The 27,849-nt window shown below is 53.6% G+C and overlaps 1 protein-coding gene across 2 annotated transcripts in view; it reads left to right on the plus strand.

The window, feature by feature from the left end:
• The first annotated feature begins 273 nt into the window (after positions 1-273).
• CRHR1 (corticotropin releasing hormone receptor 1) overlaps positions 274-27,849 on the plus strand; it is a 44,651-nt gene continuing 17,075 nt past the window's right edge. Inside the window, exons 1-3 of one of the 2 annotated variants that reach the window (XM_016139825.2) lie at positions 274-461; positions 19,146-19,233; positions 27,666-27,785. In XM_016139825.2, the coding sequence (XP_015995311.1) occupies positions 429-461; positions 19,146-19,233; positions 27,666-27,785 (241 nt within the window). In that variant the 5' untranslated portion in view covers positions 274-428. The remainder of the gene's footprint in view (positions 462-19,145; positions 19,234-27,665; positions 27,786-27,849) is intronic. The other variant, XM_016139826.2, reaches the window with a different exon arrangement.

Genomic DNA, 27,849 nt, shown 5'->3' on the forward strand with positions numbered 1-27,849 from the left:
GGAGCTGGGAAAGGGGGTCAGCGCGGCGAGGGCGCGGAGAGCCAACCCGGGAAAAGGGAGCGGACAGGGGGGCGAGGTGGAGGAGGGAGCAGGGGGGCGAGACGCGGAGGAAGGACTGAAGGGAGGGGAGGGGAGAGCGGGAGAGGGAGCGGACGCCGCGGCGAGGGGCGGGGAGCCGAGCGGGAGGCGGCGCGGGCTGCGCGGGCTCGCGGCGGGCGAGAGGCGGTTGCCCGCCAGGCTGAGCCAGGAAACGGCGGCCGGACCTCCCCGAGAAGGGACGAGCCGGAGCCTGCCGGCCCCGCAGGGCAGCGACAGAGGAGCCGGGCCGTCCACCCCATCCGCCCGAGCCCGCCATCTCCCGCCCGCCCGCCGCTCTGGGATGTCCGAGGAAGCCAGGTATCCAGGCCGGTGACCGAGCGAGCCCAAGGATGGGACGGCGCCCGCAGTTTCGGCTCTTCAAGGTAAAAGCGAGACGTTCGGCTCGCGAGCGCAGGCGCCCCCAGCCCCGGGCCGGCGCGGGACGTGGGTGGGCTGCGGGCGTGATGTGGGGTGGGGTGGGGGTTCGCTGGGCAGAGCTGCGCACAGGACCCAGCGCGGCTGGGGTTTGGGGCGCAGCCCGACTCCCACCGCCTGGACCTTTGGAGCCGGCGTTGGGTGGGTGGGTGGCCGGAGAACACAGGTGGAAAAAGGAATCGCGGTGGCGAAGCCGCTGGGATGTTGGCGGAGAAGGGGGTCCGCCCACCTGGCTCACCAGCTCTGTGCAGGGAATCGCTCGAGGCGTTGGGAGTCCAAGCGCGGTTCCACCTCCCACCCCTCGCATGCACACCCCGGCGCCGGGACGCGAGGCTCTGGAGATGGGCCCCCCTCCCGCCCCAGCACCCTCTCGTCAGCTCCCCCACTCCGCACGCCCCCGCCGCGCGTCTCTGGGCGCTCCTTCCTGCCCCTTCCCCTCCGCCGAGAGCGGCGAGTCTGGGGAGGTGACTGTCACTCGCCCCTTCGAGCCCTTGATCAGTATCGCAGTCTCGGTGCCGCGGGAGCTGGGTCCTGGTCCGCCGCCGCCGGCCCGGAGCGCCGCGCTCGCGGCCCGCGCGCTGTGCAGTCGGCCGTGCCGGCTCGCGGCTGCCGCGGGTCTGGCGACGCGACTCCGGCGCCGGGAGTTTAGGAAAGTCTCCAGACCTCATGTCCAGCGTCTGCCCGCCCAAGTTCGGGGGCGGCATGGGGGCTGCCCGCGGCGCCGTGCTCCCGGGAAGGGCTGGGGGTCGGCCGCCGGGCCCGCGGCTGGAGGCAGGCGCCACTTCCCAGTGCCCAGCGCTTCCCAAAGCGGTTCGGCTTTGCAGGGTGTGGGCACGTACGCAGCAGCGGGAGAGGGAGGCGGGTGGGCCTCCGGGCCGCCGCCGGGGACCCCCGCACGGCCCTTGCCGGAGGACCCGGGCTCGGCAGGATGGGCATGGACGACCTGGGCCACGAACACAGACACCAGCTTGACTAGGTTCAGTGCATTAAAAAAAAAAAAAAAAAAAAAAAGAATTGAATGGAAGGGGCGTGGGGATTGACTTGATTTCATGTTTCCATCAGTCACTAAACCAACTAACTGAACGTATACTAACTCACAAAGTGGTTTGAGTTAAACCACCAGATTTTAAAACGCAACTGTTGCCATTTCATCAGTTGAGAGGTTACCAGTCACTGAAGCTTCTCTATCCCCCTCCTTCCTTCTCCCACATATTTACAAGTCGTTTTTAAAAAATGACTGAGCGTTGGTCCCTTTGAACCCATATCCCCTTCACCACCCATTAACTGAGCACTGGGATTATTTTCTGGATGATCAAAGATACCGGGAGACAGAGGTCGGAAGCAAAACAACCAGAGAGGTTGAAAAAATGGCACTGAACGGCAATGTTTTCCGAAAGGCTAGTGTGCGCCGAGCCTTGGTCACAAATCAGTTAGACCGAATTTAGTGTTTTAAATGGTTTCAAAGGACTGAACTAAAGGGTTTTTGTTTGTTTGTTTGTCTTTAGTTTACTTAGTAATAGGTAAAGGTTATTTGGCTTTTCTTAGAATCCTGTGCAAATTGCTACTTAGAATCATCATGTTTTCCTAAGAGAAAAAAATTTTTTCCTGCTGCTGTTGTGTGCGTTTTTCCTACTAGATGGTGAAGTATGTACACTTTATGTCTGGTCTGACGGACTCAGTGAGTGCTCAATAAATACCAAATGAGCGAGAGGCAGTAAATGAATGGGCAGCTAATGTTGGTTTCAATTAAATAATTCTTTTTTCCTTTATTTTTGCCCGTGAACAACTTGGTGGGCATTGTTCTACCTGCTTTGCAAATGTTAAGTCATTTAGCCCTCAAAAGAGCTGTGGGAGTAGGAATTATTACCCAGGCACCGAGGCACCGAGAGGCTCAGTAACTTGTTCAAGGTCATACACACAGCCAGTGAGGGGTGAAGCCAGAATTCAAACTTAGGCACTGTGACTCTAAGACTTTGTTTTGTCAGCTTTTACCAGGAAATCTTCTAAACCATTTAAATCTCACCCTAGACCTCTGCCAGATGCGAGTTCATGTAGTTTTGTCAGTATAAAGTACAAATCTAGGGCAGCTAATCCAAAACCCAGCCCTGTCCCTACCTAGTCGGCCAGAGTAGGGAAAGAATCCACTCTGGGGCCCTTATTGTGAGCCTAGCACTGCACTGGTTACAGAGAACTGGGGGAGAGCGTGGGGAGGGCACATGAGTGTGTGGGGGAAAGTGTGTGAGTGAGTGTGTATGAGAGGGTGTGATGAGTGTGCTTAGAGAGTGGTTGTGTGTGTGAATGAGGGAGAGATGATGTGTGTGTGCTAAGGAGGAGGCAGGCAAAATATTGTCTCTGCCCTCAGGGAAGGAGGGATCGGGCACCTCTGGGTCACCTTCCCAACCAGCCACAGTTCCTCCAGTGGAGACCCGAGTGTAGCTCACAACTGTGGGTTGCGGTGAGTGTGAAGGGCATAAAGAGCGAAGGCAAGGCCTAGGTGGCGTCATCAAGGAGAGCGAGTTCTGAGGAGAGCGCTGGTTTTATTGCTGTTGTTATTATTATGAAAGCAATCTAGCCACATTACACAAAGTTCGGAAACCAGGGGGAAAATTATTACAACCTCACCCTCTTAACACAGCTACCGTTATTTAAAACGGTCCCTTGCAGGCCCCTTTTCAAGTGCAGGTTTGGGCACTGCTGTGGCCATTGGGCACACCCTCTCACTTACTGTGTTATAGCTCAAATCTGTCCCATGCTATCCCAAGCCTTCGGAGGGAGATTGTCAATATCTGCAAATTCCCTGTGAATGGCCGTTCTTTGCGTCCCTACATGGATGCACATTTGAGCCATTTCCTAATTATTTCTTCGACAAATAATATGAAGCTGAGTTCTGGAGGGGATCATTGGCAGGAGGAATAATGAGGGTAGAAAAAAGTGAGCCCAGGGTGGAGCCATGGGCTGCCATGGGGTTTGGGGACAACCGGCCTGGCCACTTTCAGGAGCAAAGTAGGAGAGGGGGACTGACGGCCAGGCCAACCAGTTCAGATTTGGTATGACCAGCTCTGGGAAGGGAATGACTTGAGTCAGTCCAGTTCTCAAGGAGAATATAGATTTATGGAAAAGTGGGACAGTGACCCAGGGCCAGTGAGGACGAGCTCAAGCGGAAAATCCATTTCTCGCCCTCTCTAACATTTGGCTCCTTGGAGAGCGTCAACAGCCAGTGGGTTTCGGCTGCACAGAAGAAGGCGATTGGAAGGTCCAAGGTGCCCCTTGGCTGCACTGCAAGTACCTATGATGCTGGCCAAGCCTGGGCCTAAGCGCCACTATTGCGTGGCCTAGAAGGTAGGGGCTGGGCATAGGGCTGATCACTGCAGGAGCTGTTGGGGTGTGAAGACCAACAACTTGGGAGGTGACAAAACTGACTTTGGTCCCAGCGATGCCTCTAATCGGCTGTGTGACCTCAGGTAGGTTGCCTTCCCTCTCTGAGCGACAGTTTGTCTGTAAACAGGGGTATTGGACTAGATTCCCTCTTATCTTCAATGTCTCATGCCCAAACACTCCTTAGAGCATGACCCCATGTAGGAAGCGTGGGGTGCTGCAGACTCAATTCCCAGCTCTCTCTCTCCCCAACTGAGGGACCTTGGGACTTGGCACTTGGACCTGAGTGCCCTCTCTGAGCTTCAGTGTCCCCAGCTCTGAAATGGGGGCACTATCTAACTCATGAGGTTGAGGTAAGGATGAAAAACAAATTAATATGTAGAAAATGCGGGGAAGAGCGCCTGGCACAGAATTTGCTTTCAGAAAAAGTTGCAAGACATCTGCTCTTCAAAGGAGAGGAGATAATGCAGGAAAAGCAACAAGCAGCTCTTGGACATTCAACGTATAGCGTTTCTGCATCTTTCACCCTGCACAGCACTGGGCCTAATAATCACTGTACGTAGTAGGCATTTCACAAGTGTTTGCTGACTGGATGGACGGAAGCATTGTTTATTCTTCCAGTTTAGTATGGCACACCCGGAGCCGGCTTGTTGCTTTTCTCATGAAATGCAGATGTCATGTCAAACAGAGAAGGCTGAAAGATGCCCAAACCGCCCTGGCAGAAATATTTTCTCTGGTGCAGAAAAGGCTGGAACTGCCCCCCCTTTAAGCCCACTATTGTTCTTAAAAAAAAAAAAAAAAAAGCAAGCAAGCAAGAAACAGCCCGTGCAGCACCCCAATGCTTTGGAGAATCCTTTGAGGGCGGAGCCTTGGCTGGTGAAACTCCAGCCCCTTTGCCTAGAGGAAAGCCGGCTGGTGGCAAGTGACCTGGGGCCTTTCTTGTTTCTTCCCCTGTTAAAAGAGGGGGTGGGTGATCTCTCTTGTCTGCTCGTGGTACCATCAGAGTAAGAGTGAGGCCAGTTTGGAGCTAAGGCCAAGTGGTGATTTTAGCTACAGTGTTATAGTCAAAGAATGCATTCGTTAGAGACAAATGACTCCTGTATACTCAGATTCTCAGGGGGCTCCTGTCAACGGAGTTCCTTGGAAGTAATGCCTTCTAGTCCTTTTTGAATGCTTGTCTTTGGCCTTGTCGCTCTTGGCCAGCCATCCCTCAATCCACTCCATGGGGCAGTCAGCAGCTCCTGTACGGATGAGAACATCAGGCGAAGCAGACATGGGCTCGAATCCTGATTCTGGGCAGGTTAGGTTATCACGCTGAACCTCAGGGGGAAGAGAGTACCTACTTCATGAAATAATTATAATGACTTCATGCAGTGTCATGTGTGAAATTAGATACAATTGCACGGTGTCTGGCACACAGTAATGCTTAATGAATATTGGCTATAGTAGCCGTTTAATAAATCTTACCAGATTTTATCAATCCAAGGAAAACTATCAAAAGGAGGGGTGGTGAGAGGATGGGTGGTGGAGGGAGTACTCGATAGTGTAGAAGCTCTTCCTATCCCAGGTCTTTTGACAGTCCCTGGGGAGAAAGGATGGGGCCGCCTGCTGTCACCTGAGCTCAAAGTCAAAGAACAGAAGGGCCCGCAACTGGCCCTCTGAACCTCTCTGACATGTGAGAACATTTGACAATAAATGTAGAGACATGGAGATAATACAAAATGATTAATTCACTGATGCAAACAATTATTTTGAAAATGACTAGTTGGAATTTTATTAAGCAACAGATTATTAACCGTCTCATTTCGGAGTAAGTGGTATCTGCTTCAACAAAACTGAGAGGCTGGAAAACAGGAGGGGAGGGAGGAAGACTTGGGGAATACAGACACGCACCTCCTTTGAGATACAGTTCTGGGAGGTGGCTCCGTGTACACAGAACCTCCAACTCAAATGCGTTAGCCAAACGCGCTCTTTGGCAACTGTTCACCCAGCAACCATGAAACTGTTTCTGGGACAAATGAAGATATTTGTGCGTGCTCTTTCTGCCTTATAAACACAGACCATTTCACGATCCTGTCCTGGCCCTGTCGGGCCCCAGGGAGCATTCCCAGCGAGCAGCCCCAGCAAGGTACTCAGAGGGAAGATTTGTGGGGTGCTCACCTGCTCCCCTCCACCTGTCAATCGGTCCCAACCTCCAGTCAATCTGGCTATAAGCCAGGGCGCCTAGGTCAGAGCCTGGGGACAGAAACTGGCCAGACCGGTCCAGCTGCTTCCAAGGCTGCAGAATGAGCAGGGTGGGGGTTGTTTTAGGCTGACCAACTACAATTTGGAGTCTACCCACTGTGAGACACCGTAGGACACAGTCAACTTTTAAGCTCTGGGCAGGCAGAGCCTTGGGGAGGTTGGAACAAGGAATTGCTCTGTAACCCCAGCAGGTGCCTGAGGCCGAAGAGCTGGAAGGCAGACCGCCTGGGGTGAGAAATGGCTGTGACATTCTCATTTATGGCAGAGATTTCTCCTTCCTTTGACCCGTGTTTCCCCAGCCTCTTTAGCGGGGTGGTTTCCAGAGGTACCAGCTGTCCCCAGAGGGGACAGAGCTTGGTGGGGAGAGTGGGGGAGGCCCCAAGATGCAGGGCTGGACTATGCAGGCTGGAGAGGAAACCTGTATCAGGAGGGGAAGGGCTGAAGGGCGGCCCCGGGCTGCCTAAGGTGCAGTCCTCAGAGGTCCAGGCCCCCTGCCCTGGCCCCCCACCTCCCACCTCATTGTTAGAATCAAAGGCCCAGCTGGGTGCCCATGGGCTTGCTCAGGGTGGACACTTATTATTATATAAGATGTGGGCATGCAGACAGACAGACATTCACAGCGGCAGACAGAAAGATAAAATAAAAATGATCGTAGATGGAGACCACTGGCTCAAGTTGGCATGAGAAAGAGAGAGATGAGGACAGAAGTTTCTGGAGGAAGGAGGAAAGAGGAGAGAGGGAGGCAGAGAAATAGTGGGAGGGAGAAAGAAGTGATAGCAAGAAAAAAAATGACCTGCATGTCTTTTTGATCATCCTTGCTTTGAACTTTCTCCCTAACACCCAATAGAAAGTGTGCCCCTGGTTCTGAAGCCAGAGATGGCATTTCCTGGAAATCCCTTTCTCGGTTTCTTATGAGCATCACCGCCCCCAACCCTAACCTGCTGTGCGGAGCCTTCCCCTGCTGTCAGAAGAGCCCTGGAGAGCAGCAAAGCCTGGAGCCCGAAGCTCGAGATGGGCTGTGTGGGCTGCTGATGCTTGTCTATAGGAAGGAGCTCCCACCATCCCACACCCTCTGGCCACTCCCAGGGCTGGGCGCCCCCACCGAGTTCAGAAGGACTGGAGCCTATTGCCTTTGTGGTCCTAACTGTCCCCCAGCGTGCAGTCTATCTGTCTCTTCTTACACATATACGCACACCCTCCCTTGTCCTGTAAGCATAGTCAAACCAGGGAGGCAGGTTTGCTGCACCCCCCAGCTCACGGCCAGGGATTAACTGGAGGACTGACTCCCGGAGAAGGAGACGGGCACCCAAGGGCCATGGGGTCAGCAGTGGGAGTGGATACGGGTGGGACAGCCTCCATGGCCACTCCCTTGGCCACATGTGTCCAGGTGGGAGGCTGAGAGGCTGGTCTTTGGAGAGACACCGTGTTCTGGGCTTGGTCCGAGCCTCTGCTGTTCCCGGCTCCTCCTGCCTTTTCTCTCCACTTTGCCCAGCTTCTCTCAGCCAGGCTCGCCATTACTGAGCTGCCTCTGCACAGGGCCCACACGCATGGCCCCCCTGAGCCCCCCTGTCCCACTCTAGAGGTGAAAGAACCAGACACTCCCTGAACCTCCCGATCCGCACCTGCCCTCTGCCTTAGACCATGCTGCTCCTCCTTCGGGGGCTTCTGCCGCCCGGGCCCACTGTACCATCCTGTCTGTCATGTCCACCGGTCTTCCCGAACCATTCCTACCCCTTCTTCCAGGAAGCCCTCTGGTTTAAGTCTGTCTCTTGCTGGTGGTTTTTTTTTGTTTTTGTGGCATCTCCCCCTCATGCGAGCCTCTAGCTCATAGGAGCCCTTGGGCTCTCAAACAACAGGGGCCCTCCAGCTCTTTGGTGTGTCCCCCCCCCACACACACACAAGGCCCTCAAAGCATTTACTAATCAGACCCCACACGGACCCCTGGTCACTCACAGCTAACCCGAGCCCTCGTTCCCACTGCAGACTCTGAGCTCTGCCTGGGCCGGGAGGATTTCCTCTCAAACGAAAACCAGAGACTGTGTCCCCAGCACCCACTTCCGCACTCCACGCACATGAGCGCGCAGTAGGTGATGAGCCCCACGGAGGGCATCCCCCCGTTCCTGTTCTCTGCCGAACATCTGTCTGTGTGTGCAGAGGTGCTGCGGTGACAGGGGACACGGAAACGACAGATCCCTCTGCCTCGGCATGTGGATTTATGACTCGATGGCTTATCCAGGGCTATGATGTCTGTGCTGCTTAGTAACACTGCAATCCGGTCCTGCCTCATGTTCCCCAGCCTCCCCGCATCCGGGAGCATGTGCACGTGTGTAAAGCCGAGGGCAGCATTTTTCTTTATGAGGGGTTCAGGGCGAGGGGTGGGGGGGTGGGCGAGGGCTGGCGGGAGATGTCACCAGAGGGAGGTTTGGAGCTGGGCTGAGGACGAAGTGCAAGAAGCTTCTCAGAACCTGGGGTCTTCGGAGAGCAGGTCCAGGGCACATTGGTCCCCAGGCAGGGGCTGGGATGGGGGGTTGGTGGCAGCCTGCAGTTCCCACTGCTATCCTAATTCTGCTGGTGACGAGGCAGGAGTAGTCAGGCAAGGCAAGGTGGGCAGTGGACACCAGGGGAAGGGAACGGGCCCGTTCCTGGCTGCCTCCATGGGGCCTTGTCTCGATCCATGCCCTAACCCTCCAGCTCCCCGTGGGTAGAGTGGAGCAGCCTCCGATGTCTTTCTCTCCAGCTCGCTAGCCTCAGCGGTCTTACCCTGAATGCTGCTGCCAGGCTGTAAAAGGCAGGACCCACGTAGCGATGGTGGGCCGTGGAAGGACGGGGGTGGGGTGAGGGCAATGCACTCTTGAGATGCAGAGCACTACCGAGCAAGGAGCACTGTCTCTAAAACTGGGAAGGCAGGATGCTTGGGGTATGAGCTGGCTCTGCTACTTCCTGGCTGGGTGACCTTGGGCGAGTCATATAACCTCTCTGGTCTTGGTCCTCCTCTGGACTGCGATGGAGAATAAAGGAGGAAATGCCTGTATGGGGAGGGGCCCATCACCATGCAAGCTCAATGAGTGGGACCTGCTGCTTTTCACTGCTGAGGTCTCCCTCCCAGACTTCACTGCCCCCTCCGTAACGCCTTCCTTTGGTACCGAGCTCACCCATCACTAAGACCCTCTTCCTCCGTGGGGCCTTCCCTGATGAGCCAGTCAACAAGCTCTCTCCAGCTAAAGCAGGACCCCTCACATCAGCTGTGGGGAAGGACCACGTGGAACCTTCCAATACACGGCAGACTGACACGTGGCCCTATTTCACATAATGACTGCGCAGCCTGGGCCATGCGACTCGGCTGGAGAGTGGGACAACATCTACCTTGGTCTAGACCCTGTTCAACGAGATGACTCTATTAACGATGTGCACAGATGTCACGGCAAGGGCAGAGTCATGTCAGTTTCCAAACGCTTACTCTCAGTAACGGTTTGCAGCTTGCGCCCGTCCTGACAACCCTTTGAGTAGCCTTGGTCTAAAGCCCTCCCTTGGAGCCAGAATTCATGGGCCAGATCGCTGGTTCGCTTTTCCCAGACTGAAGCCAGGAGGGGGGTGAATGGCTGGTCAAAGGCCACACAGGGCTTTGCTAGACAGAGTGAGGTCCACGGCCTCCGCCTGTCTTGAAGGCCCCTCTCTCTTGTTCTCCCGTTCTTTCCGGAGTTTCGCTTCCCTCACCATCTGCCTTCCCCCTTCCCAGCTTCCATGATGGGCAGACGGGTAAGCGTTTTCAGAGCTGGGAGGGAGCTGCAAAACCCTCCCGCTCGGGGTTTCCCAATCTCCACGCTCTTGATGTTTGAGGCTGGGTAATTCTTTGCCATAGGGCTGTCCTGTGCTTTTGAGGATGTGGAACAGCGTCCCTGGCCTCTATCCACGAAATGGCAGTGGCATCCCCCAGCCGTGGCAACCAAAAATGTCTCCAGACATTGCCACATAACCCTTGGGGGACAAAATTGCTCTTGGTTGCAAACCACTGGCCTCGTTCAGTTACCCTCAATTCTGGTGACACTTCAGAATCACCCGGAGAGAATTACAAAACAGAGCCCTGAGATTCCCCTTGGGCTGAACCCGAATCTCTGGGGTAAAGCCTGAGAAACATAATTTTCTATCTCCCAGGTGCTAAGCGCTGTCTGGAAACTTCTGATTTCATCTAATTTGCTGCTTTTACAGGCAAGAAACAGCCGTCGCCTGTCTTAAGGACAGTTATATGGTTATTCCTAATTTGTGTCCGAAGGCCCCCTACTCAGTGGGGTTTGGCGGTCCAGCAGCCCCCTTGAAGACAATCCCTCGTGACCTCGGAAGGCAGTTGCTCTTCCAGGAAAAGCAGCCTCGAAAACTTTAGCCGTTTTCGAATAGAATCTAATTTCCAGCCATTGAGATGATTTCCCTCTGCCTTCCGAGCCCTCTTCGCATCCCTTTCGAAATGCGGCTTCTTAGAGGATAGCCCGTTTCCGCCCACGCCAAAGCCCCCCTCACTTTACACTCGTCACAGCGAGCCGAGGCGAGAGCACAGCTGACAGTGGCACCTGCCTAGCTGGCGCCACCCCCGACATCTCAGCTCCGTCCCCAGAGGAGCAGATGCCTCTCCCGCCCCCTCGGGATGATTCCCCAGTGTCTGGGACTTACTCCCAGGGACAAGGGGCTGAGAGAACCAAACTCTGCTCTTCCTGAGTCCCCACTGACAGGGCCCTACTGGTGTCTACCCCCCCGTCCCCCCCCCCATCAGCTCTTGGGGAGCCAGGCTGCAGCCCAGGGCTAGAGATCAAGAAGTGAAGAAACCCATACCTCTTCTTTTAGAGGCTCCATGCTGGGGGTGGGAATAAGAAGGGAGGCAGGACAGGCTGGCAACAGGCTGTCCTGCCAGGGACACGATCCCAGGATTGGAACATCTGTACAGTGGGAAGGTAGTACAGGCTTCAATTTCTTGAGGCTGAAAAGATTAAATGAGAAAAATCATAGCGTCTGACACAGTGGTCTTCAGGAAAAGCTGGAATTTAGAGAAAGGAAGGGAAGGGGAAGGGGAAGGGAAAAGAAAAGAGAAAGGAAAAGAGAAGAGGAAAGAAAAGAAAAGAAGAGAAGAGAAGAGAAGAGAAGAGAAGAGAAGAAAAGGAAAAGAAAAGAGGCAAATGGAGGCTAGGGAAGACTGCGAGAGGTGGAGAGATTAAGACCAGGAGAGAGATGAAGGTAGGTAGGAGGCCAGGAAGGGCCAGGATATGAGAAAAATATGAATGAGTGAATTGTACTGAGATGGGGAGAGAATGAATTTGTGAGAGGCTGGACCGGGAAAGGAGGTCAGCAGAGCTCCAGGGCAGTGCCCCCCGCCCCCCTCCCTTGTGCCCAGCAAGTCTGCATCATGGACTGTAATGCAAAGTCCAGTTTTGCCAGTGGCCGCCGGCTCCTGGGAACAGAGTGGTGGTGGAAAGTGGGCGTGTGTGCCCTGGGTAGGCAGGGGACCAGTCATGGAATGCTTCCGGGGAGAAGGGCCAAGTCAGGAAGGATGCAACTTGCACATATTAGTAATCATTACCTTTTAACTGCACCATATCGTTGAATCTCTCCAAAAGCTTTAGGGTGTAAATACTTCATCCCTATTAGCCCCATTTACAGATGGGAAAACTGAGGCTCAGTGATGTTAAGTGATTTGCCCAAGGTCACACAGGAAAGAAGAGTCAGATAAAAAAAACTCCAGTGTGGGTCTCTCTGGCCCTAAAGTTAGAGGTCTGAATTTCTACCCTCCTTTAAGCTCTGGAGTCAGAGGGAACACACTGCCCTCCTCGTTTCAGTGATGGGGAAACGGAAGCAAGGAAGGGGGACAGGGCAGTGACCTGTCCATGGTCACGGAGCAGGCGCGTCAGAGTCAGAGCAGAATCCCAGCCCTGCGCTCGCCACTCCCAAACCCTTTTTCCTTCGGCACGTCCCCCTGGGGTTCAAGGTGGGGATCCGCACGGGAAGGAAGCTCACCCACTTTTGGGGAAAGCATGGGCTCTTTATCTTGAGGTGAGGACAGGTTCGGGCTGCTTTAGAGAGAGGCTGAGGGGAAAGGAGCAGGCGGGGCAGGATGGGCGAAACGGGGTGCTCAGCGGCAATTGTTCTGGGTGATCAAGAGGCCAAAGAAAGGGCATCTGCATCACTGTCCTTTGTCCCCAGTCTAGTTTTACCCTGGCTAGGCAAAGGCACCTCTGTGCAGGGCAGAAACTACACAACTGCCTTCGTAGCCACAGATACGTCCCCCGTAGGCACAGACAGGTTTCTGAGAACTGATCGCACGGATGTTTAATCGCCGTGAATTAGATCCTGGTTTTTAAATACAAGAGGGGAGCCAGTTTTTAAAAGAAATCTTGGTTTATGACCCCTCCTCTTTTTCATATTTAAATTTCCTTCTCTTGACTTTGCTTAAAACAGGCTACACCTTGCGAATCACAAATTCGATAAGGGGTTAATATCCAAAATATATAAGGAATTCATACAGTTCAATAGCAAAACAGCTTCCAAATAATTCAATTAAAAAATGGACAAAGGACCTAAATAAACATTTTTCCAAAGAGGATATTCAAATGGCCAACAGGTGCATGAGAAGATGCTCAACATCACTGGTCATTAGGGAAATGCAAATAAAAACCACAATGAGATATCACCTGTTTGAATGGCTATAATTGAAAATGCACGAGATAACAAATGCTGGCAAGGATGTAGAGAAAAGGGAAGCTCATGCACTGTTGGTGGGACTATAACTTGGTGCAGCCACTATGGAAGACAGTACAGAGGTTCCTCAAAAAAGTAAAAATAGAATTACTATAGGAGCCGGCAATTCTACTCTGGGTATATATCTGAAGGAAACAAAATTACTATATTGAAGAGATACCTGCACTCCCATGTGCATTGCAGCGTCGTTTACAATAATAACCAAGACTGGAAATAAACCAAGTGTCCATGGATGGATGACTGGATAAAGAAAATGTGGTATATATACAATGGAGTATTATTCAACCATAAAAAAGGGACATCGTGCCATTTGTGACAACATAGATGGACTTTGAGGGCTTTATGCTAAGTGAAATAAGTCAGACAGAGAAAGACAAGTCCTGTATGATCTCTTATATATGTAATTTTTTTAAAAAACAGAACTTGTAGAAACAGAGAACAGATTGGTGGTTGCCAGAGGGGTGAGTGGTGGAGAGGGCAGGTGGGACAGGATAAAGGTGGTTAAAAGGTGCACACTTCCAGTTACGGGATGAATAGGATGGGAGATACAATATACAGTGGGATGATTACAGTGAACGACACTGTATCGTATTTCGGAAAGTTGCTAAGTGTAAACGTCGCTCCTGCCAGTAGAATCCCAGTCCAGCAAGAGGCTTGGTAAGGTCGGACATCTAATGGTCTGAAAAACAAAAGACAAAAAAAAAAAAAAAAAGCAGCTTTCCTTTTATGCTGAAAAATCCCTTCCCACGGGAAAGCTTCAGAGAAGGCTGGAGGGAGAGGGCCTGGGGCCTTCCTGCCTCCCTACCCCTCCTGCGGGAGGCCTGCTGTGGTCCAACCTCTACTACCTAACTGAGAAAGATTCTGGGAGCCAGAGCCACCAACTTGGGATAATGACCACTCGGACACTTGTAGGGGACTTTAAATTTCAGAAAGCATCTTGCCCCTCCTTTCTCCCCAGGTGGCCCGCATCACTGTGATGCAGGTAAGAAAGACCTCATTGCCCAGAGGAGCCAGTTGGCTTCCCCCCAAGTCACACAGTCAGTGGTGGCAAGACTGGGCTAAAAACTCAGCAGGAGGGGGAGGAATGCACTGAAGGACCCCTCAGGAAGGATGCAGCCGTGGCTCGGTCGGAGGGCCAGCTCGCCCCCGGCCCTGTGAGGGGTTCGCGTGGGGCCTCTGGGGGGCTCCTAAACTGAGCATCGCAGGTACTTGTGAAGGGGAGGAAAGCAGGACCCCTGCTCTCAGCTCTTCGTGAACCTTCCTGTGGTGGGGGCGGCCCCTGGTACCTCCAGGCCACCCCTCTTCTCCTGTCAGTGGCTTCCCTGAAAGGTTAATTACCAAATCATCCCATCAAAGGAGACTGCACTTTTGTGCCTTAAAGACCAAACTGAGCTTCAGCAACATAGTTATTTGTGGTCTCTAATGAGCATTTTCTGAGTGTGATTAACCTTTATGCCAAAGTCACAACTGGGGTTTGGGATGGCAGCTTCAATTCCAGCCATGCTCTGAGCCGGCTTGGGGGGCGGGGTCATGGGCAGCAGCTGGAGCAGGCAGCCGACAGACTCCCACCCCACCCTCTGCGTGGGCTCCCACACCCTTCCCTCTCCTCCGTCCATCCCTTCTTCCCATGACCTGCCCTGATCTGCTTCCGCCAGAGCAGTGCCCCCTCATGTCAGGCACCCACCTGGTCCTTGGACCGTCGTTTTTACGTGATGTTGTCATAGAGCTACAGCACACCCTCAGCCTTCTTAGGTCTAACCGTCAAGGTCTGGCTCTATGGCGAGTGGCGAGATTTGTAGCCGAGGCTCAGGTTCGTTTTGGAACTGGGTGCTGCCCGGCTGGCGTACAGAAGGGCGGCATCGACTGGTGGGTGAGCCTAATGTTGGGACCTCGATGCCATTCTGGTTTTCTCTACCAGCTGCTGGAAGATGATAATCCTCACAAAGTCCTGAAAACTCGGTTTGTCAAAAATGGTTCTGAAAGGAGAGCCAGTAGCTAGCGCTGATGGTGGAGGGGAGGAGCAGACGCCGGATCGAGAAAGTGGCAGTTCCTAGGCCTCTAAAATCACTTCAAGTTTGCTGTAAGAGAAGAGGACATGTCTGGTTTCATGAGGCCCAGGCCTCTGATGTGACCCCATATTTTGGGAGAGGGGAGCTAGACCTCCCTGAGAAGTGAAGGACTCTGTGTATACCCTCCCCAGAGAAATAGTTGTCATCACACGCAACTTCTGCGTTTAATTGCAGGGTTTCATGCCCCCTCGCTGTGTGTTTGTGGACCCCGGATTACAAACTCCCAGGTTTAGACGGAAACAAACAACATCCTTGAAACTTTGGGGCCTGTTCTTACAGTGCAATAATTCTCTGTTGACCGAGATGGGAAAACTGGTGAATGTTGAAGAGGAGATCAACATATGGCAGGAGGAAATACTCAGGAAAGCCCCGGACTTTTTAGAGGACCACGATTCCGGAATAAGCCGGAAGCCTTTACAAACCCTTCTGCCGAGCAAGAGGTGGCACAAGTCAGATTTCATATAGAGCTGACCTTTCCTGAGGAGAAAGGTTGGTTCAGGAATATTAAGGAGCCTTTTTCTTTGCATAATGCAAAGCCAGACCTCTCTTGGTAGAAAATGACTTTGTGAACCATCATATTCAAGAAAGAGAGGTGTAAGGACTTTATACTGAGGCTATTGCATGCATCTGGGAAGAGTCCAGGGTCTCTGTCTGCGAGTGTCATGAGCACCAGGATCTAGTGATGTACAGAGGGGACATGGCACATTGATGGGGTGACTGAGTTGTTTTGCTTTGGAGGATTGGGGAATGTGCTGCCGAGTGGAGGGGCCGTGAAACTGGTTTTTGAGGACTGCAGAGTTCATCAGGTGGAGGGGTCAGCCAGGATGAGGAGGGGCAAAGAACTTCAATGGCACAGGTGTGCAGACACCAGCAAGAACGGGTGTGCTGGGCACGGGGTAAGTAATTCAGCAGCAGCAGAACAAGATGTGCCTTCAAGAGGGATCTGAGGCCCGAAGCACAGCTTCAAGATCAGAAGGATAATGGTGGGGTGTCAGGCAACGGGGCTGATATTTTGGAATAGGGTGTCTCCAGTTTCTTTAATTTGCCTGTGACTGAGCTGGCTCTTGGAGCCCCACTTCAATTCTGAGTGTGCACGTGCGTGTGCACTGGGAGATGGCAGAGGCAGGGCGGGGTGACAAATTAGGAGCATGGATTCTTAGTCCCCTTCTAGAAAGAATCTCTGGCTATACCAACTGAGCAGCTCCTCTCTGGGGACAGTGCAGAGCTGGGTCCCTGCCAACCACGCCGAGCTGAGCCGTGCAGGTTTGTCCTCAAGGACACTGATCTCGGCTTAACTAGCAAGAGGCATTGACTGGCCTGATGGCTTCTACCTCTCTCCACTTCTGCATTTTCGTTTGGAAAATGAGAAATGAGGGTAAAGATATTTCGCCGTCTCTTTGGGGACTTTGAAGTTTAATCACTGATTAATAAAGTGTTAGAAGTTCCTCAGGGCCAGAGAGTTGAATGGGTTTGTTCTAATTGCTCCCGAGTCCCAGGAAGGAGTTAGCTAACTCCGTCTGCTGCGTGTTCTGAGTGCTGGACACAGGACGGGAGTGCAGAGCTGAGCGCATGCTTGGGAGCTTGGCCCAGTAAGAGCAGAGAGACCCCTATGACGTGACAGAGGGAGCGTGCCAGTGAGTGAACAGAGTAAACAAGCCCACTAAGGACTCAGGCGGAGTCACCGAGGGGAGATGTATGTGAATCATCAGGGTCCAGGGGGGCTTCCTGAAGAAGTGGGGGTGGGGAAGGCTCTGGCCAAGATGGGGGAGCACTTGATTCCTCCTTGGAATACAGGATGGGGGAGAAGGGAGCAGAACCTGCTGTTGTCATCTGACAGAGTGGGAAAATGTGGGTACCAGGGAAGACGGGCGGCACTGGCGGGGGGCGGGGGGTGGTAAGGGGGCCCGGGTAGGAGAGGACGCTGGGCACAGGTGAGCGTGGACAGCTTGCCTCTGGAAAAGGGCAGGTAGGTCAGTTTGCTTCTAAGGATTGAGGGAAAGTTCTGAGGTCTGGAAGGGGCGAGTGGGGAGGGTGGGGGTGGGGTGTGGGGTGGGAAGAAGGCGCATGCGCAAGGCAGAGGCAGGTGAGTGAGGCATTCTCCTCAAGGGCGAAGTTTAAGGAGTGCCCCAAGTCTCTGTCATCAAGATAAGCCACATTTTAATACTGACTTTTCCCTTTTCCCCAAGCTCCGATATGGCCCAGCACTTTTATTGATCCTGTCTTTTTTAAAAAAGTTTTTTATATTTTTCTCACATGGATTTTTTTGCATTGAGTTAGAGTTTGCAAAAAAATAATTGCGTTAAAATATGTATCTTGACTACCAAGATTTTGGGTGCCCTCCCCCAGGGTGCGCGCCTCACTCTCCTCCCCCTATTCCTGGCCCTGCGAGGGAGGGAGGGTGGCCCTCGATGGCTGCGTGCTGCTGGACGCCACCCTGGCTTTGGTCTACACTAGCGTCTTGCTCAGTGGGACTCGGGCAAGCCCCTACCTCACTTTCCCCCTGTGAAATGGCGACGGCAGCTTCCAGATCTATGCGTCTGCGTCTGAAGTTCTGCAGCGAATTGGGCGGACTGTGCGGAACTGAGATGGGGCTGAGACAGCCCGGCCGGGGGGCCCAGCAGAGGGGGCCAGGGAGGGCACCCCGGGAAGAAAGAGCAGAGGAGCGGGGGTGGCGATGTGGAGAGCCACCTCCTGTGTGGTTCATCATCCCAGGAGCCAGGTCAGGCGGGCATAGCTCTGCTGGTCATCGGGTGGCCATGTCCTGAGAACTGAGGGTGGGGCCGGTTATAATGCACGCACACACACGCATGCACACACACGCACACACGTGCACACACAGAGACACACGCACACGCACACACACATGCACACACACGCACACACACGTGCACACACGCATGCACACACACGCACACACGTGCACACACAGAGACACACGCACACACACACGCGCGCGCACACACACACGCACACACACGCAAGCTTCTTATCCTCTTGAAAAGCAAATCCTAGGGGAAACAACTACTTCTCCTCAAACCAATGACTAAATAAAAATCACCAAGTTTGAATCAATCAACATGACTTACCGAGTGCCTATGGTAGACCTGAAACACGAGGTAATTCATTAACGTATTCAGCAAATTTGAGTGCAATGAACGAAACAAAATTCGTGCCCTCGTGGAGCGTGCTATGCTACTCCCGAAGGACTTCCTACATGCAGGGCATCGTGGACGCCTGGGAGGGGGGCTGTTATACCTGTGTTTACAGGAGAGGAAACTGAGGCATAGAGAGGTCAGGTAACCCGCCCACGGCAACACAGTGAAACCAGAGCTGGACACCAGGTCTCTTTTGACTGTAAATCCATAAAGAGGGTGCTGACCTCAAGGGAGGGGACACAATGATTGTGTGGGGGTATTAGCCAAAAAAGGGGCAGCCAGCCCTCCAGGTGTGGGTCCCATGCCGGTCTCCTCCCAAGTGGACTGAAATTCTGGAATCAGAGTGCCACGGAGGCCCTGGGGAAGGTAAGAGGTAAGGGCTCTCCCCGAATGGGGCAGCCATCTCTCCGGACACACTCATCACTTCAACTCTCTGGGCCCCAGTTTCCCTATCTGCAAAAAAGGGACAGCCACACCAGCCCCAGGGAGAGTTAAGTGCCATCGCCGATGTAAAAAGGGCTTGATAGATGGTGAGGCACAATTTGTGCGAACTGGTAATGAGCTGGGCTGGGCCGAGGGCCCGGGAAGCAGCTGACTTGACTGAATGAGAGGCCAGGGGAGCCTGCGGCTGCTGAAGGTGGGGTGGGGCAGGAAGGGGGGAGGGGGAGGTGCACCAGCGGGGATCTGTGAGCCCGTGGTGCTCGGGGTGTTGGGACACAGTTGGGCCATGCTTGGGATCCCATGGGGATGAGGCTGCTTCCTTAGGCAGACGATTTGGGGGCCCACCTTCTCGCTGGAGACTCCCAGCCCTTAGGGAGGGGAACCTGGGCCCCTGGTCTTACCAGCCTCCCTCTCAGCCTCTCCAAGAACAGAGCAGTTCTAGATCTTCGAGGCAGAGAGGATGTGGGGACAGGAGGGAAAGGAGGCTAGGGGTAGGGGGTGGGTGTCTGGGAAGCATGTATGATGGGGAAGAGAGCCAGAGGCAGGAGGCTGCGGACCAGCCTGCTCATGGCACAGTCTAACCGTGTCCTTTGCTGCCCTGTGTCCACAGGCCCTTCTCCTCCTGGGGCTCAGCCCCATCTCTGCCTCCCTCCAGGACCAGCGCTGCGAGAGCCTGTCCCTGGCCAGCAACATCTCCGGTGAGTACCTCCCCCCCACCTCTGCAAGAGTCCAGGCCACCACAGCCCTACCACCTGCCCCTGCCCGGGTCTCCCGGGTGTTGCACACAGAGCCACGTCCTAAGGCAGGAACAGCAGAGAGATTTCCTCTCTAGGGTCCGAGCAATTCCTCATCTCTCCACGGAGGGAGTGATGTGCCGAGGAGGATCCTGAATTGTGGTGGGAAAGAGAGCTGCGACTAGGCGGCAGCATCTGTGTGGGCATGGGGGAGGGGGCGCGTGGCGAGTGGGCTGAGTCGTTCTCTTCCCTGCTTTGGGGTGGACAACAGGGGAGTCTCCCCAGCCCTTGCTGCTCTGAGAATCAACAGAGCGGGGCCAGAGCCGGGGCTCAGGCACCTGTGAGGAGGAAGGCTGCTGTTCATGCTGTTAGAAATGCCCGAAGCATAATCCGACAGGGGGCTAACTGTGTGCCAGGTGCTGCGGGAGCGAGCTGAGCTACATTAACCCAGTTTTCACAGTGCCCTTCGGAGGTAGGTGCTTTAACCTTCGTTTTCCACTTAGGGAAACGGAGGCACAGAGAAAGACTAGTAAGTGTTGGAGCCAAGACTTGAGCCCAGGCAGCCTGGCTTCTGGATACACTTTTAACACCACGCTCAGCACCACCTCACTGAAAATACTGCATAACGGCAGACATGACTAATGCTTGTATAACTTCGTTTATTTACAAAGTGCTTTTGAATAAGTGTTTTATTTTGTGCTCATAGGAATTTAAGACCCATGTGTACAGGTGAGGAAACTGAGGCACAAGCGAGTTACACGGGAGAGTTAAGCCTTTGGCTCCCAACACCATGCCTTTTGTAACTTTGGGTGTGGTCCCTGAGCCCTGAGCCCTGGCCCTTTAACCAGGGTCCTGGGGGTGCTGCTGCCAGCCAGGTGGGAGGGCCCCTTTACCTGAGAGTCTCAGGAAGGCTCGTTGTGCCTTGGTGATTCATTTTCCTCTTCAATTCTCTCCTTGATTCAATCCAACTCATTAATTGAGCAATAGCGGAGCATGGGATCCCATGCAAGGCACTGGGGAGCAAAGAGGGGCCTCGCAGTCTGGTCCAGGAGTCACGGCCATAGATAGATGTACTATGAGGCAGAGTGCAAGGCACACGCCGGCGGAGAAGTGGACTCTGTGTGCTAGCAGGGAGGCCAGGCATCGGTTTCTGAAGCTGGGCCTGCAGGGAGAGGAGGCTTCCATGACTCAAAGAAGCTGTCATGGACTCCTGCCTTTACTAGGGAGGGCCAGGGGTGGGGTGGGGGATGGGCACTGGACTTGGGGAAGGCTGACGGGGTTCCCATGCGCGCAGTGATGCTCGGTCTTGTCCTGGCCGAGGGCAGGTGCGTGGGTAGCCACAGGGATAAGCATGCCCTTGACCCCCTTGAGCCTCACTTTGCCCAGTTGTAAAGTTGTGGGTGGGGGCGTGACACCTGCCTCAAGGATCCTTTATGATTTAAACGCACTAAGTTTTATGGTAATAGTATACAAACTGTAGTGTGCTGCACCAGTGCCACTTCTGAGTATTACTGATTATTGTTGATAACATCTCAGGCTTTTAAAAGTGCCTACCATATAGCTGAGAGGAGGAGAAGGTACTTGCCATGAATTGCTCACTATAGAAGAGGTGACAGGAAGGTTAGATCAGGGGTGGCATCAATCCAGTAAGCCTTCCTGAAGGAGGAGGTTCCAAAGTGAGTTACAGAGAGACTCTGAGCATGCACTGGCAGAGAAGACCCAATGCTCTGAGCCAAAGCTAGGGCCGACTGAGGCCCAGCAGGTGAGCTTGGTGGAAAGACAGGGGAGGGGTGAGGAGGGAGGAGTGGGAAGTCTTGGGGGGTACGAGGAGCCTGGAGCCTCTGGCTTCAAAGTCAGCTAAGCTGGGCCTTGGGGAACTGGGACATTCTTGAGCTAGAGTCTGGAGTGCTAGCAGAGAGGGACTGGGAGGGCGGAGAACTGCCCGGATGCTGGGCCTGAGGTGAAAGGCCCTGCCGGAAGCCCCCCATGTGCTGGAGCCCGGTCAGTCTCTATTAACTTGCTCATGCTCAGGAGGAGTGACATCCCTGAGTCCCTGCAGGTGTTGCCTGTCCTTGGAGGCAATAGGCTGTGATGAACGTTGTTCATTCCCCAGTGATTTGTACTCTGTGCCCCTATCCCCAGCCTGGCCCAGCCTGTCTGGTGTCATGGCATACACTCCATCTCCCTCCACAATGGCTTCTGATAACGTGCTATTTGTCTTCGGACGCCAAGACCTACTCAGACCAATGGGCACTAGTAGAGACAGATGGTGAGGGTGGGGTGGAGGGACTGGGACAGATGGATAGGCGTCTAGCAGGGGCAGCTGGCACTGAGCCAGGGCCTTTGTGGGGCTTCTCACATGTCAGGAACAGGGACAAGGTGGGTCCCCAGAGCCATCATGCGGCAGATCACAGACTTGGAAACTCATAAAATTATGTTGTGAATATGATAATGCCAGAAAGTAATAGTATTATTGACTAATGACATCGGAGACGAAGGTTATTGTTGACAAGAACCCAGGGTCAACAGTTCCTATCCCGTGTCTTAAAGGTCATGAATCATAATAATAGTGATAGCTAATGTTTATTTAGTGTAGACATTATTCTAGGTGCTTTACTCTCATTCAATCATCACAACCATATAGTCAGGAAGTATTTGTATCCCTGTTTTACAGAAGAGGAACCTAAGTCTCAAAGAGGTTAAATAACTTGCCCAAGCATGTACAGTTACTAAGCATCAACTCCAGGATTTGAAGCTAGATGTTTCACCGCTGCGCTATGTGGCTGCCCAGAGAGCCATGGTGCTTGGGGCTCAGCGTAGTCAGTCATCCTGGGGTACAGAGTCGCCCCTGCAGTTTCCCATACTCGGTTTGTACACAGCCCCTAATTTTCCTCCAGACCTACTATGCGCCTGGCACTATGCAAGGTGTTGGGAATGCAAAAACGAAGAGCCCACATACCTACAGGACGGGAGGCCCACCCACTTGTTCTGATCAATCACACACCCTACAAAGGTGTCTTTCTTTTTTGCCCAGCCCAAGAGGAGGCAGCTCAACCACTAGGTAGCCAAGCAAAGAGCAGGACTCTCTGCCTGCCTCCTGCCACCCTCTCCGCGGCACCTGACACAGGCAGAGCCCCTGCCCGTTCATCCCAGCAGCACCTTCCTCTGAATGGGCAAGTGCGTGTATTTCAGAAGCTGCCCTTGGGCCACCTGGCTGCTCTCCCTCTGGGCAGCCTCGGCTGAGTCCCTCTCCCGCACTTACACCAAACAGGGGGATGGGCTTCCCAGCCTCGGGGCTGCTGCCAACTGCCCACCTACTCTGGTTTATTCAGAAACCCCTGTCGAGAGACCCAACATAACTGGGACAGGAGCCAGGTTACCGTTTCCCTGTGAAGTTATCTACCACCGAAGGATCCGCTAAGCACATTTGGACCCTGAGCCTGATGGGAACGGAACTGTGTAACCTACTTGGGGAAGAAACCAGTGCCCGATTGTGCATAGCATTCAATAGGCCACTTCAAAGCGTTCTGATCTGTTCATTAAAGCAGGTGCCCCCCGCCCCATGATCCTGACTCAGCAAGGGCTTTTTCGGAGGCAGGTGGGAGCCCTCCGTGCTATTTCTCCTCTTCCCTCCACTCTCAGGTGTTTGGGGGCAATCGGAGTGTGAGTCCCCAGGCATCTGCTCTGTGCACATGTGGGGAAGGAGGAAGACGCAGGACCAGTTTTCTGTGTTACTTTAGCCTACTTGACTCCACTCCCCCACCCCACCCCAAAAAAAGACGCTGAAGGGATCTAGCTGCCCAATGAGTGAGGAGGAGGTGAGCCATGAAGTGACAGAAATGTCAACACCTCAGACGCACCAACCACACAGCTGCCTCAGGGCCTTCGAACTTGATGTTCCTTCTGCCTGGAGCACTTTTCCCCCAGGCATGCTCATGGCTCCCTCCCTCGCTTCCTTGAGGTCTCTGCTTAAATGAGAGTACGTTAGAGACCGACAATTAAAACAGCATTCCTGTCAGTCTGTCGCCTTACTGTGCTTGTTTTTATGTTCATACCGTTTCTCACCAGTTAACATGTCTGTCTGTCTGTCTGTCTGTCTGTCTTTTTGTTTACTACCCCCCCCCCCACACATACACACACCTCACTGAAGGCAGGGCATTTATTTTACTTATTACTGTATCCCAAAGTCCTAGAAAATTTCTTAGGCGTTGGGTAAAAACTTGTTGAGTAAAAAAAGCAGTCATTAGTATTCCTCCCAGCCTATAACTCAATTGACCAGGAGGGGCGCTGTGGGACAGGAAGCTGAGGGGAGGCGTTAGCTCTTCCTGGCTCAGGGCTGGTAGATTGGCTTGGCTATTTGCAAAGCTGGCTTACTTTGGTCCAAACTGCTACCCACCCGGGATCTATGGTATACAGGTGGGAAAATAACCGCCACGAATACAGGAGATGCTAGATATTTGTGGTAGTGGGAACTGGAGGAGACACTGGCCCAAGAATCAGAGTCCAACAGCCCTGACCTTGAGGTTCTTATAGCCCCCAAGTTGAGGGACAGGGAGACTTCCCTTCCCAGGTTGGAGATCCACTCCTTCCCAGCGCCCGGAACATCTGAAATTGTTATTTTTTGTGTACCTCTACCTCTTCCTCCTGGCTTTCTGTCTGCTTCTCCCTGTTTTAGTTTCAGCCTTTTGTCTTTTTTATTTCCTCCCTCTCCGCATTTCTCCTGGCCCACCTGGCCCCTCATCCCTTCCTTGTCCTTAAAGAGTGGTTGAGTGGATTGAATGAATGGCATAAATTTCATAATGCAAAGTGCCCTTCACACCGCCTGGTATAGAGCAGTGTTCAACAAATGTTAGTTACCCCTACCCCCCAAGTCCCTAACACCTTTCGGGAGGCCCAGTCTGCAGGATCCCCAGGCGCATGATGACTGCTGTGCGGCGGGCTCCAACCCCGTACCCGGGGCGGCGAACTGCTGAGGAGGTGGAGCACATGAGCCTACAAGGCAGCAGGGCGGGGAAGTCCAGTGGGCAGCGCCCACTTGCCCAGAAAAATCTCCGGCCTCCTCCACCCACCCCCGCCCTTCTGCCTCCTCTCTTCCCTAGACCTCTGGGTCCCCACTCCTCTTTCCCCACACTTCCTTTACTCCTCTTTTCCCTCCCTGCCTCTCCCTGCTCAGCCAGCTCCCTAAAACCACTCAGCCAAACCCCTTATTGAACTTTCTAGCTGGTATTTCCGAGTCCGAGCCCGGCCGCCGCTCCTGATTGGCCCTCGTGCCTCTGACCACGCCCCGTCTGACTCCACCCCTCCCTCGGGTCTTGCCTACCTACCCCCCACCATCCCACGAGCGAGCGGTGGCCCTGGCCTGTTATTCCGAAGGGAGGGAGAATTTCATCTCCTGACCCTTTTCATTCAGTTTCTTGTATTCGGTTCTTGCAGCCTCTCTCTCCCTTTCTTCCCGTTTCTCACACAGTCTTTCATTCCCTCCAGGATTTTCTGGGGTTTTAATGTAAAGGTCATGTCTGCGGCAGCATTCTGTCTCACCCCCTCTACGCAGCTGCGGGGGCGAGGTGGGGGAGGGAGGTGACGGGAGGCAGGGAGGGAGAGAGGCGCGATGACGTGGAGAAACCCAGGGTGCAGGGTTGGGTGCAACCAAATGCTGCGAGGGCCAGTTGCCTAGGCTGGTGCCCGCGCTGGTGCAGTGGGAAAGCCCTGGGCGCGTCAAAAGACTGTCGTTCAAAACTCACTTCTTCTGCCTCTTAATGTCTATGTTTTTGGTTAAGCGGTTTAACTGCTCGGGAAGAGTTAACACCCCTTTTGGTTGGCGGTGTGAGAACTATAGTAGATGCTATGGAATCCTAATCCGAACCACAGTCTAGGGGCAGAGAGCGGCCGCCCTGGCCACTCCAACCCCCAAACCCAGACGAGCTACAGGCTGCGGTAGAGCTCTGGGCATTGCCGGGTTCTCGAGGCCAGGACAGCCATCTGCTCAGTGGCAGGTCCTAGCCTTGGCTCTGACCTAGTCCTGGCTGCGGCTGGCGCCCAGTCCTGCCCTGCCCTCTGTTCTTTGTGGCAGGGGCTCTGAGGAACAGTCCAAGGCTGGAAAGAAAGAGAGAAGGAAGGGAGGGAGAGCAGATGCTACGCGGACTCAGAGGGTGTGTTAGGCAAGTTCTAGGTGCTGCCACACATGACATCACATGTTATCTTCCCAGAGCCTAGCTCAGAGGGTACTGTGGATGCGTGAATCAATGAATGAACAGCCTACTGAAGAAGGGCCAATGGTGTCATTAACTCAGATAGTATACGGAGAGCAGCTGGCATGCGCCCGGCATGCAGTCAGCCCTCAGTAAAAGCTGCTCCCTTCCCCACTTCCTTTCTGACCGTCCCCTCTCCCTTTCTTGGCATGAAATGCGGTGTAATAGAGAGAGCACTTGGTTTAGAGTCAAAAACACTTTACTCATTGACTCATAACCTTGAGCAAGTCACTTAACTTCCCTGGGTCAGTTTTCTCATCTTTAAAAATGGAATAATGACATTGTAGGGTCGATGCAGATCACGCAAAATACATGAAGAGGGGCTTTGAAAAAGCAAAACAGTTTGCTCTACCCCTCCCTCCCCATGGCCACGCACCTCCGGCTTCTCCTCTCCTTCAGGCTCAGCACCGTCAACATGACCCATGACAGATTAAAATCTCAACCTGCTTTTCTCATTCCTCTACCCCAGCCATCCCTGTGAAGCCATTCACAGATGCTCTACATTGGCACAGCACTAGGGCTTGGCCCACCCCAGCCACCTGGCCTGCCGTCTACTCATACCTATTAGGCTCCAGCCTAGATGTCTTTCTCTTTCGATTAAACCACTTGGCCTCAAGGCCTCTGCCCCTTGAGCCCTGATCTGCATGAACACCCTATGAATAACTTTGATTAGAAAGAAAAATCAGCATTTAGCACAAGTGCTGCTCAGCACTGCCCCATATACAGCAGGGTGAGGACATCAATCTAACCCAGTGCTGTCTTCTGCGAGACCCGAGACAGACTAAGTTGGGGAGGAGATGGCAGGCAGGCCTCAGCCAGGGCTTGGCAGCTGCTGATGCCCAGCACGGAAGAGGCTGCCCCCGCATTGGCTCACGGCTCCGCCTGGCTTGTCTGGGCATTCTTTTGCCAGCCCCAGGTTATTAACCCGCTCCCATCATGCTGGGCACATGGGGTCTTGACAGGACCCCTGTGCCAGTCTTATGCAGGAGAAGGGCATCAAAAGGCAGAGAAAGAAGGGGCAGCTTCAGGGGGATTGCCACGACTGTCCGCAGCCCAGCCCTCACTCTTTAGAGGGAAAAAGCCCCCTGAGCCTCCAGAGGAAGAGGAATTACTGTGGCTTCAACTCTGTACTCACACACACACACACACACACACACACACACACACACTTCAAAAAGCTTTTTTAATTAAGGGCAAATATTTGGAAGGAGACCTTGACATCCTTTTTCTAATTCAGCTATTTGTATCTTCTTCTGAGTCGCAGGCCCCTTTGAGAATCTAATAAAAGCCATGGTCCCTTTCCCAAGTAAAAGGCATGTATAGATCAATTTTTTCATTTAATTTTAGAGTCTCTATGAACTCGTAAATTTTCAGTGATCTGAGATTAAAATTTTCTGATCAGATCCAACCATTTTATTTTATTATAAAGACACTAAGGCCCAGAGAAGGCAAGTGACTTTCCTATGGTCACACAGCAAATTAGAAGCACAGCTGCGTCTGAAGCCAGGGTCCTAGACTCCTGGTTCAGTGCCCTTTCCACTCTCCCCAATGGTGTCTCCCTCCCTCTTCTCCCCGTGGCCCCCGTCTCAGCCAGTCCTCTCCTAGGGCACAGCATAGACCAGAGCACAACGCATGTTCAGTAAACGTGGTCGTCAGGCCGGCTGCAGGGTAGGCTGGCTTCACTGAGCTGGTTCCTCCGTGCAGGGCCAGAGCAGATATGGTTTGGTTCCAGAGACATATGAAGGGGCCTGAGTCAGGGGTTGGCTGGGTCTGTTCCCAGTTGTGAAGTCTGAGATCTCCAGTCTGCACCAAGGGAGGTGCTGAGAGAAGGGTCCTTAGGCTACAGAGCAGGGACCTGAAGCAGGTCCAGCCTTCCTCTAAATGCCAGGCGGGACCTCAACTTTTAACCCCACCTCCTGCTCTCTCTATTCCTGTGCTCTGGAACCCCCTCTGGCTCCCTCGTGCCATAGCATCAAATTCAGATTCCTTCCCCTGGTGTCTCCTTGGCACAGGACGAGCTCATCTTTGCACTGAGGTCATTTCTCCTGTTCTGTCCGCAATCAGTGTGTGAGTGTGGGACAGTGGGGAGGTGGGTAGGACACGGGAGTGGGGATCTTGCTCTGCCTCACCGGCTGTCTCTGCCCCCAGGACTGCAATGCAATGCATCCGTGGACCTCATTGGAACCTGCTGGCCCCGGAGCCCTGCAGGGCAGCTGGTGGTTCGACCCTGCCCTGCCTATTTCTACGGTGTTCGCTACAACACTACAAGTAAGAGAGCATGTGGAGGGCAGACCATCTTCTGGGAGGTGGCACAGGCTGGGGAGAGCTTGCG

Source organism: Rousettus aegyptiacus, unplaced genomic scaffold, assembly GCF_014176215.1.
Source record: "Rousettus aegyptiacus isolate mRouAeg1 unplaced genomic scaffold, mRouAeg1.p scaffold_m13_p_6, whole genome shotgun sequence".
NCBI lineage: Eukaryota > Metazoa > Chordata > Mammalia > Chiroptera > Pteropodidae > Rousettus > Rousettus aegyptiacus.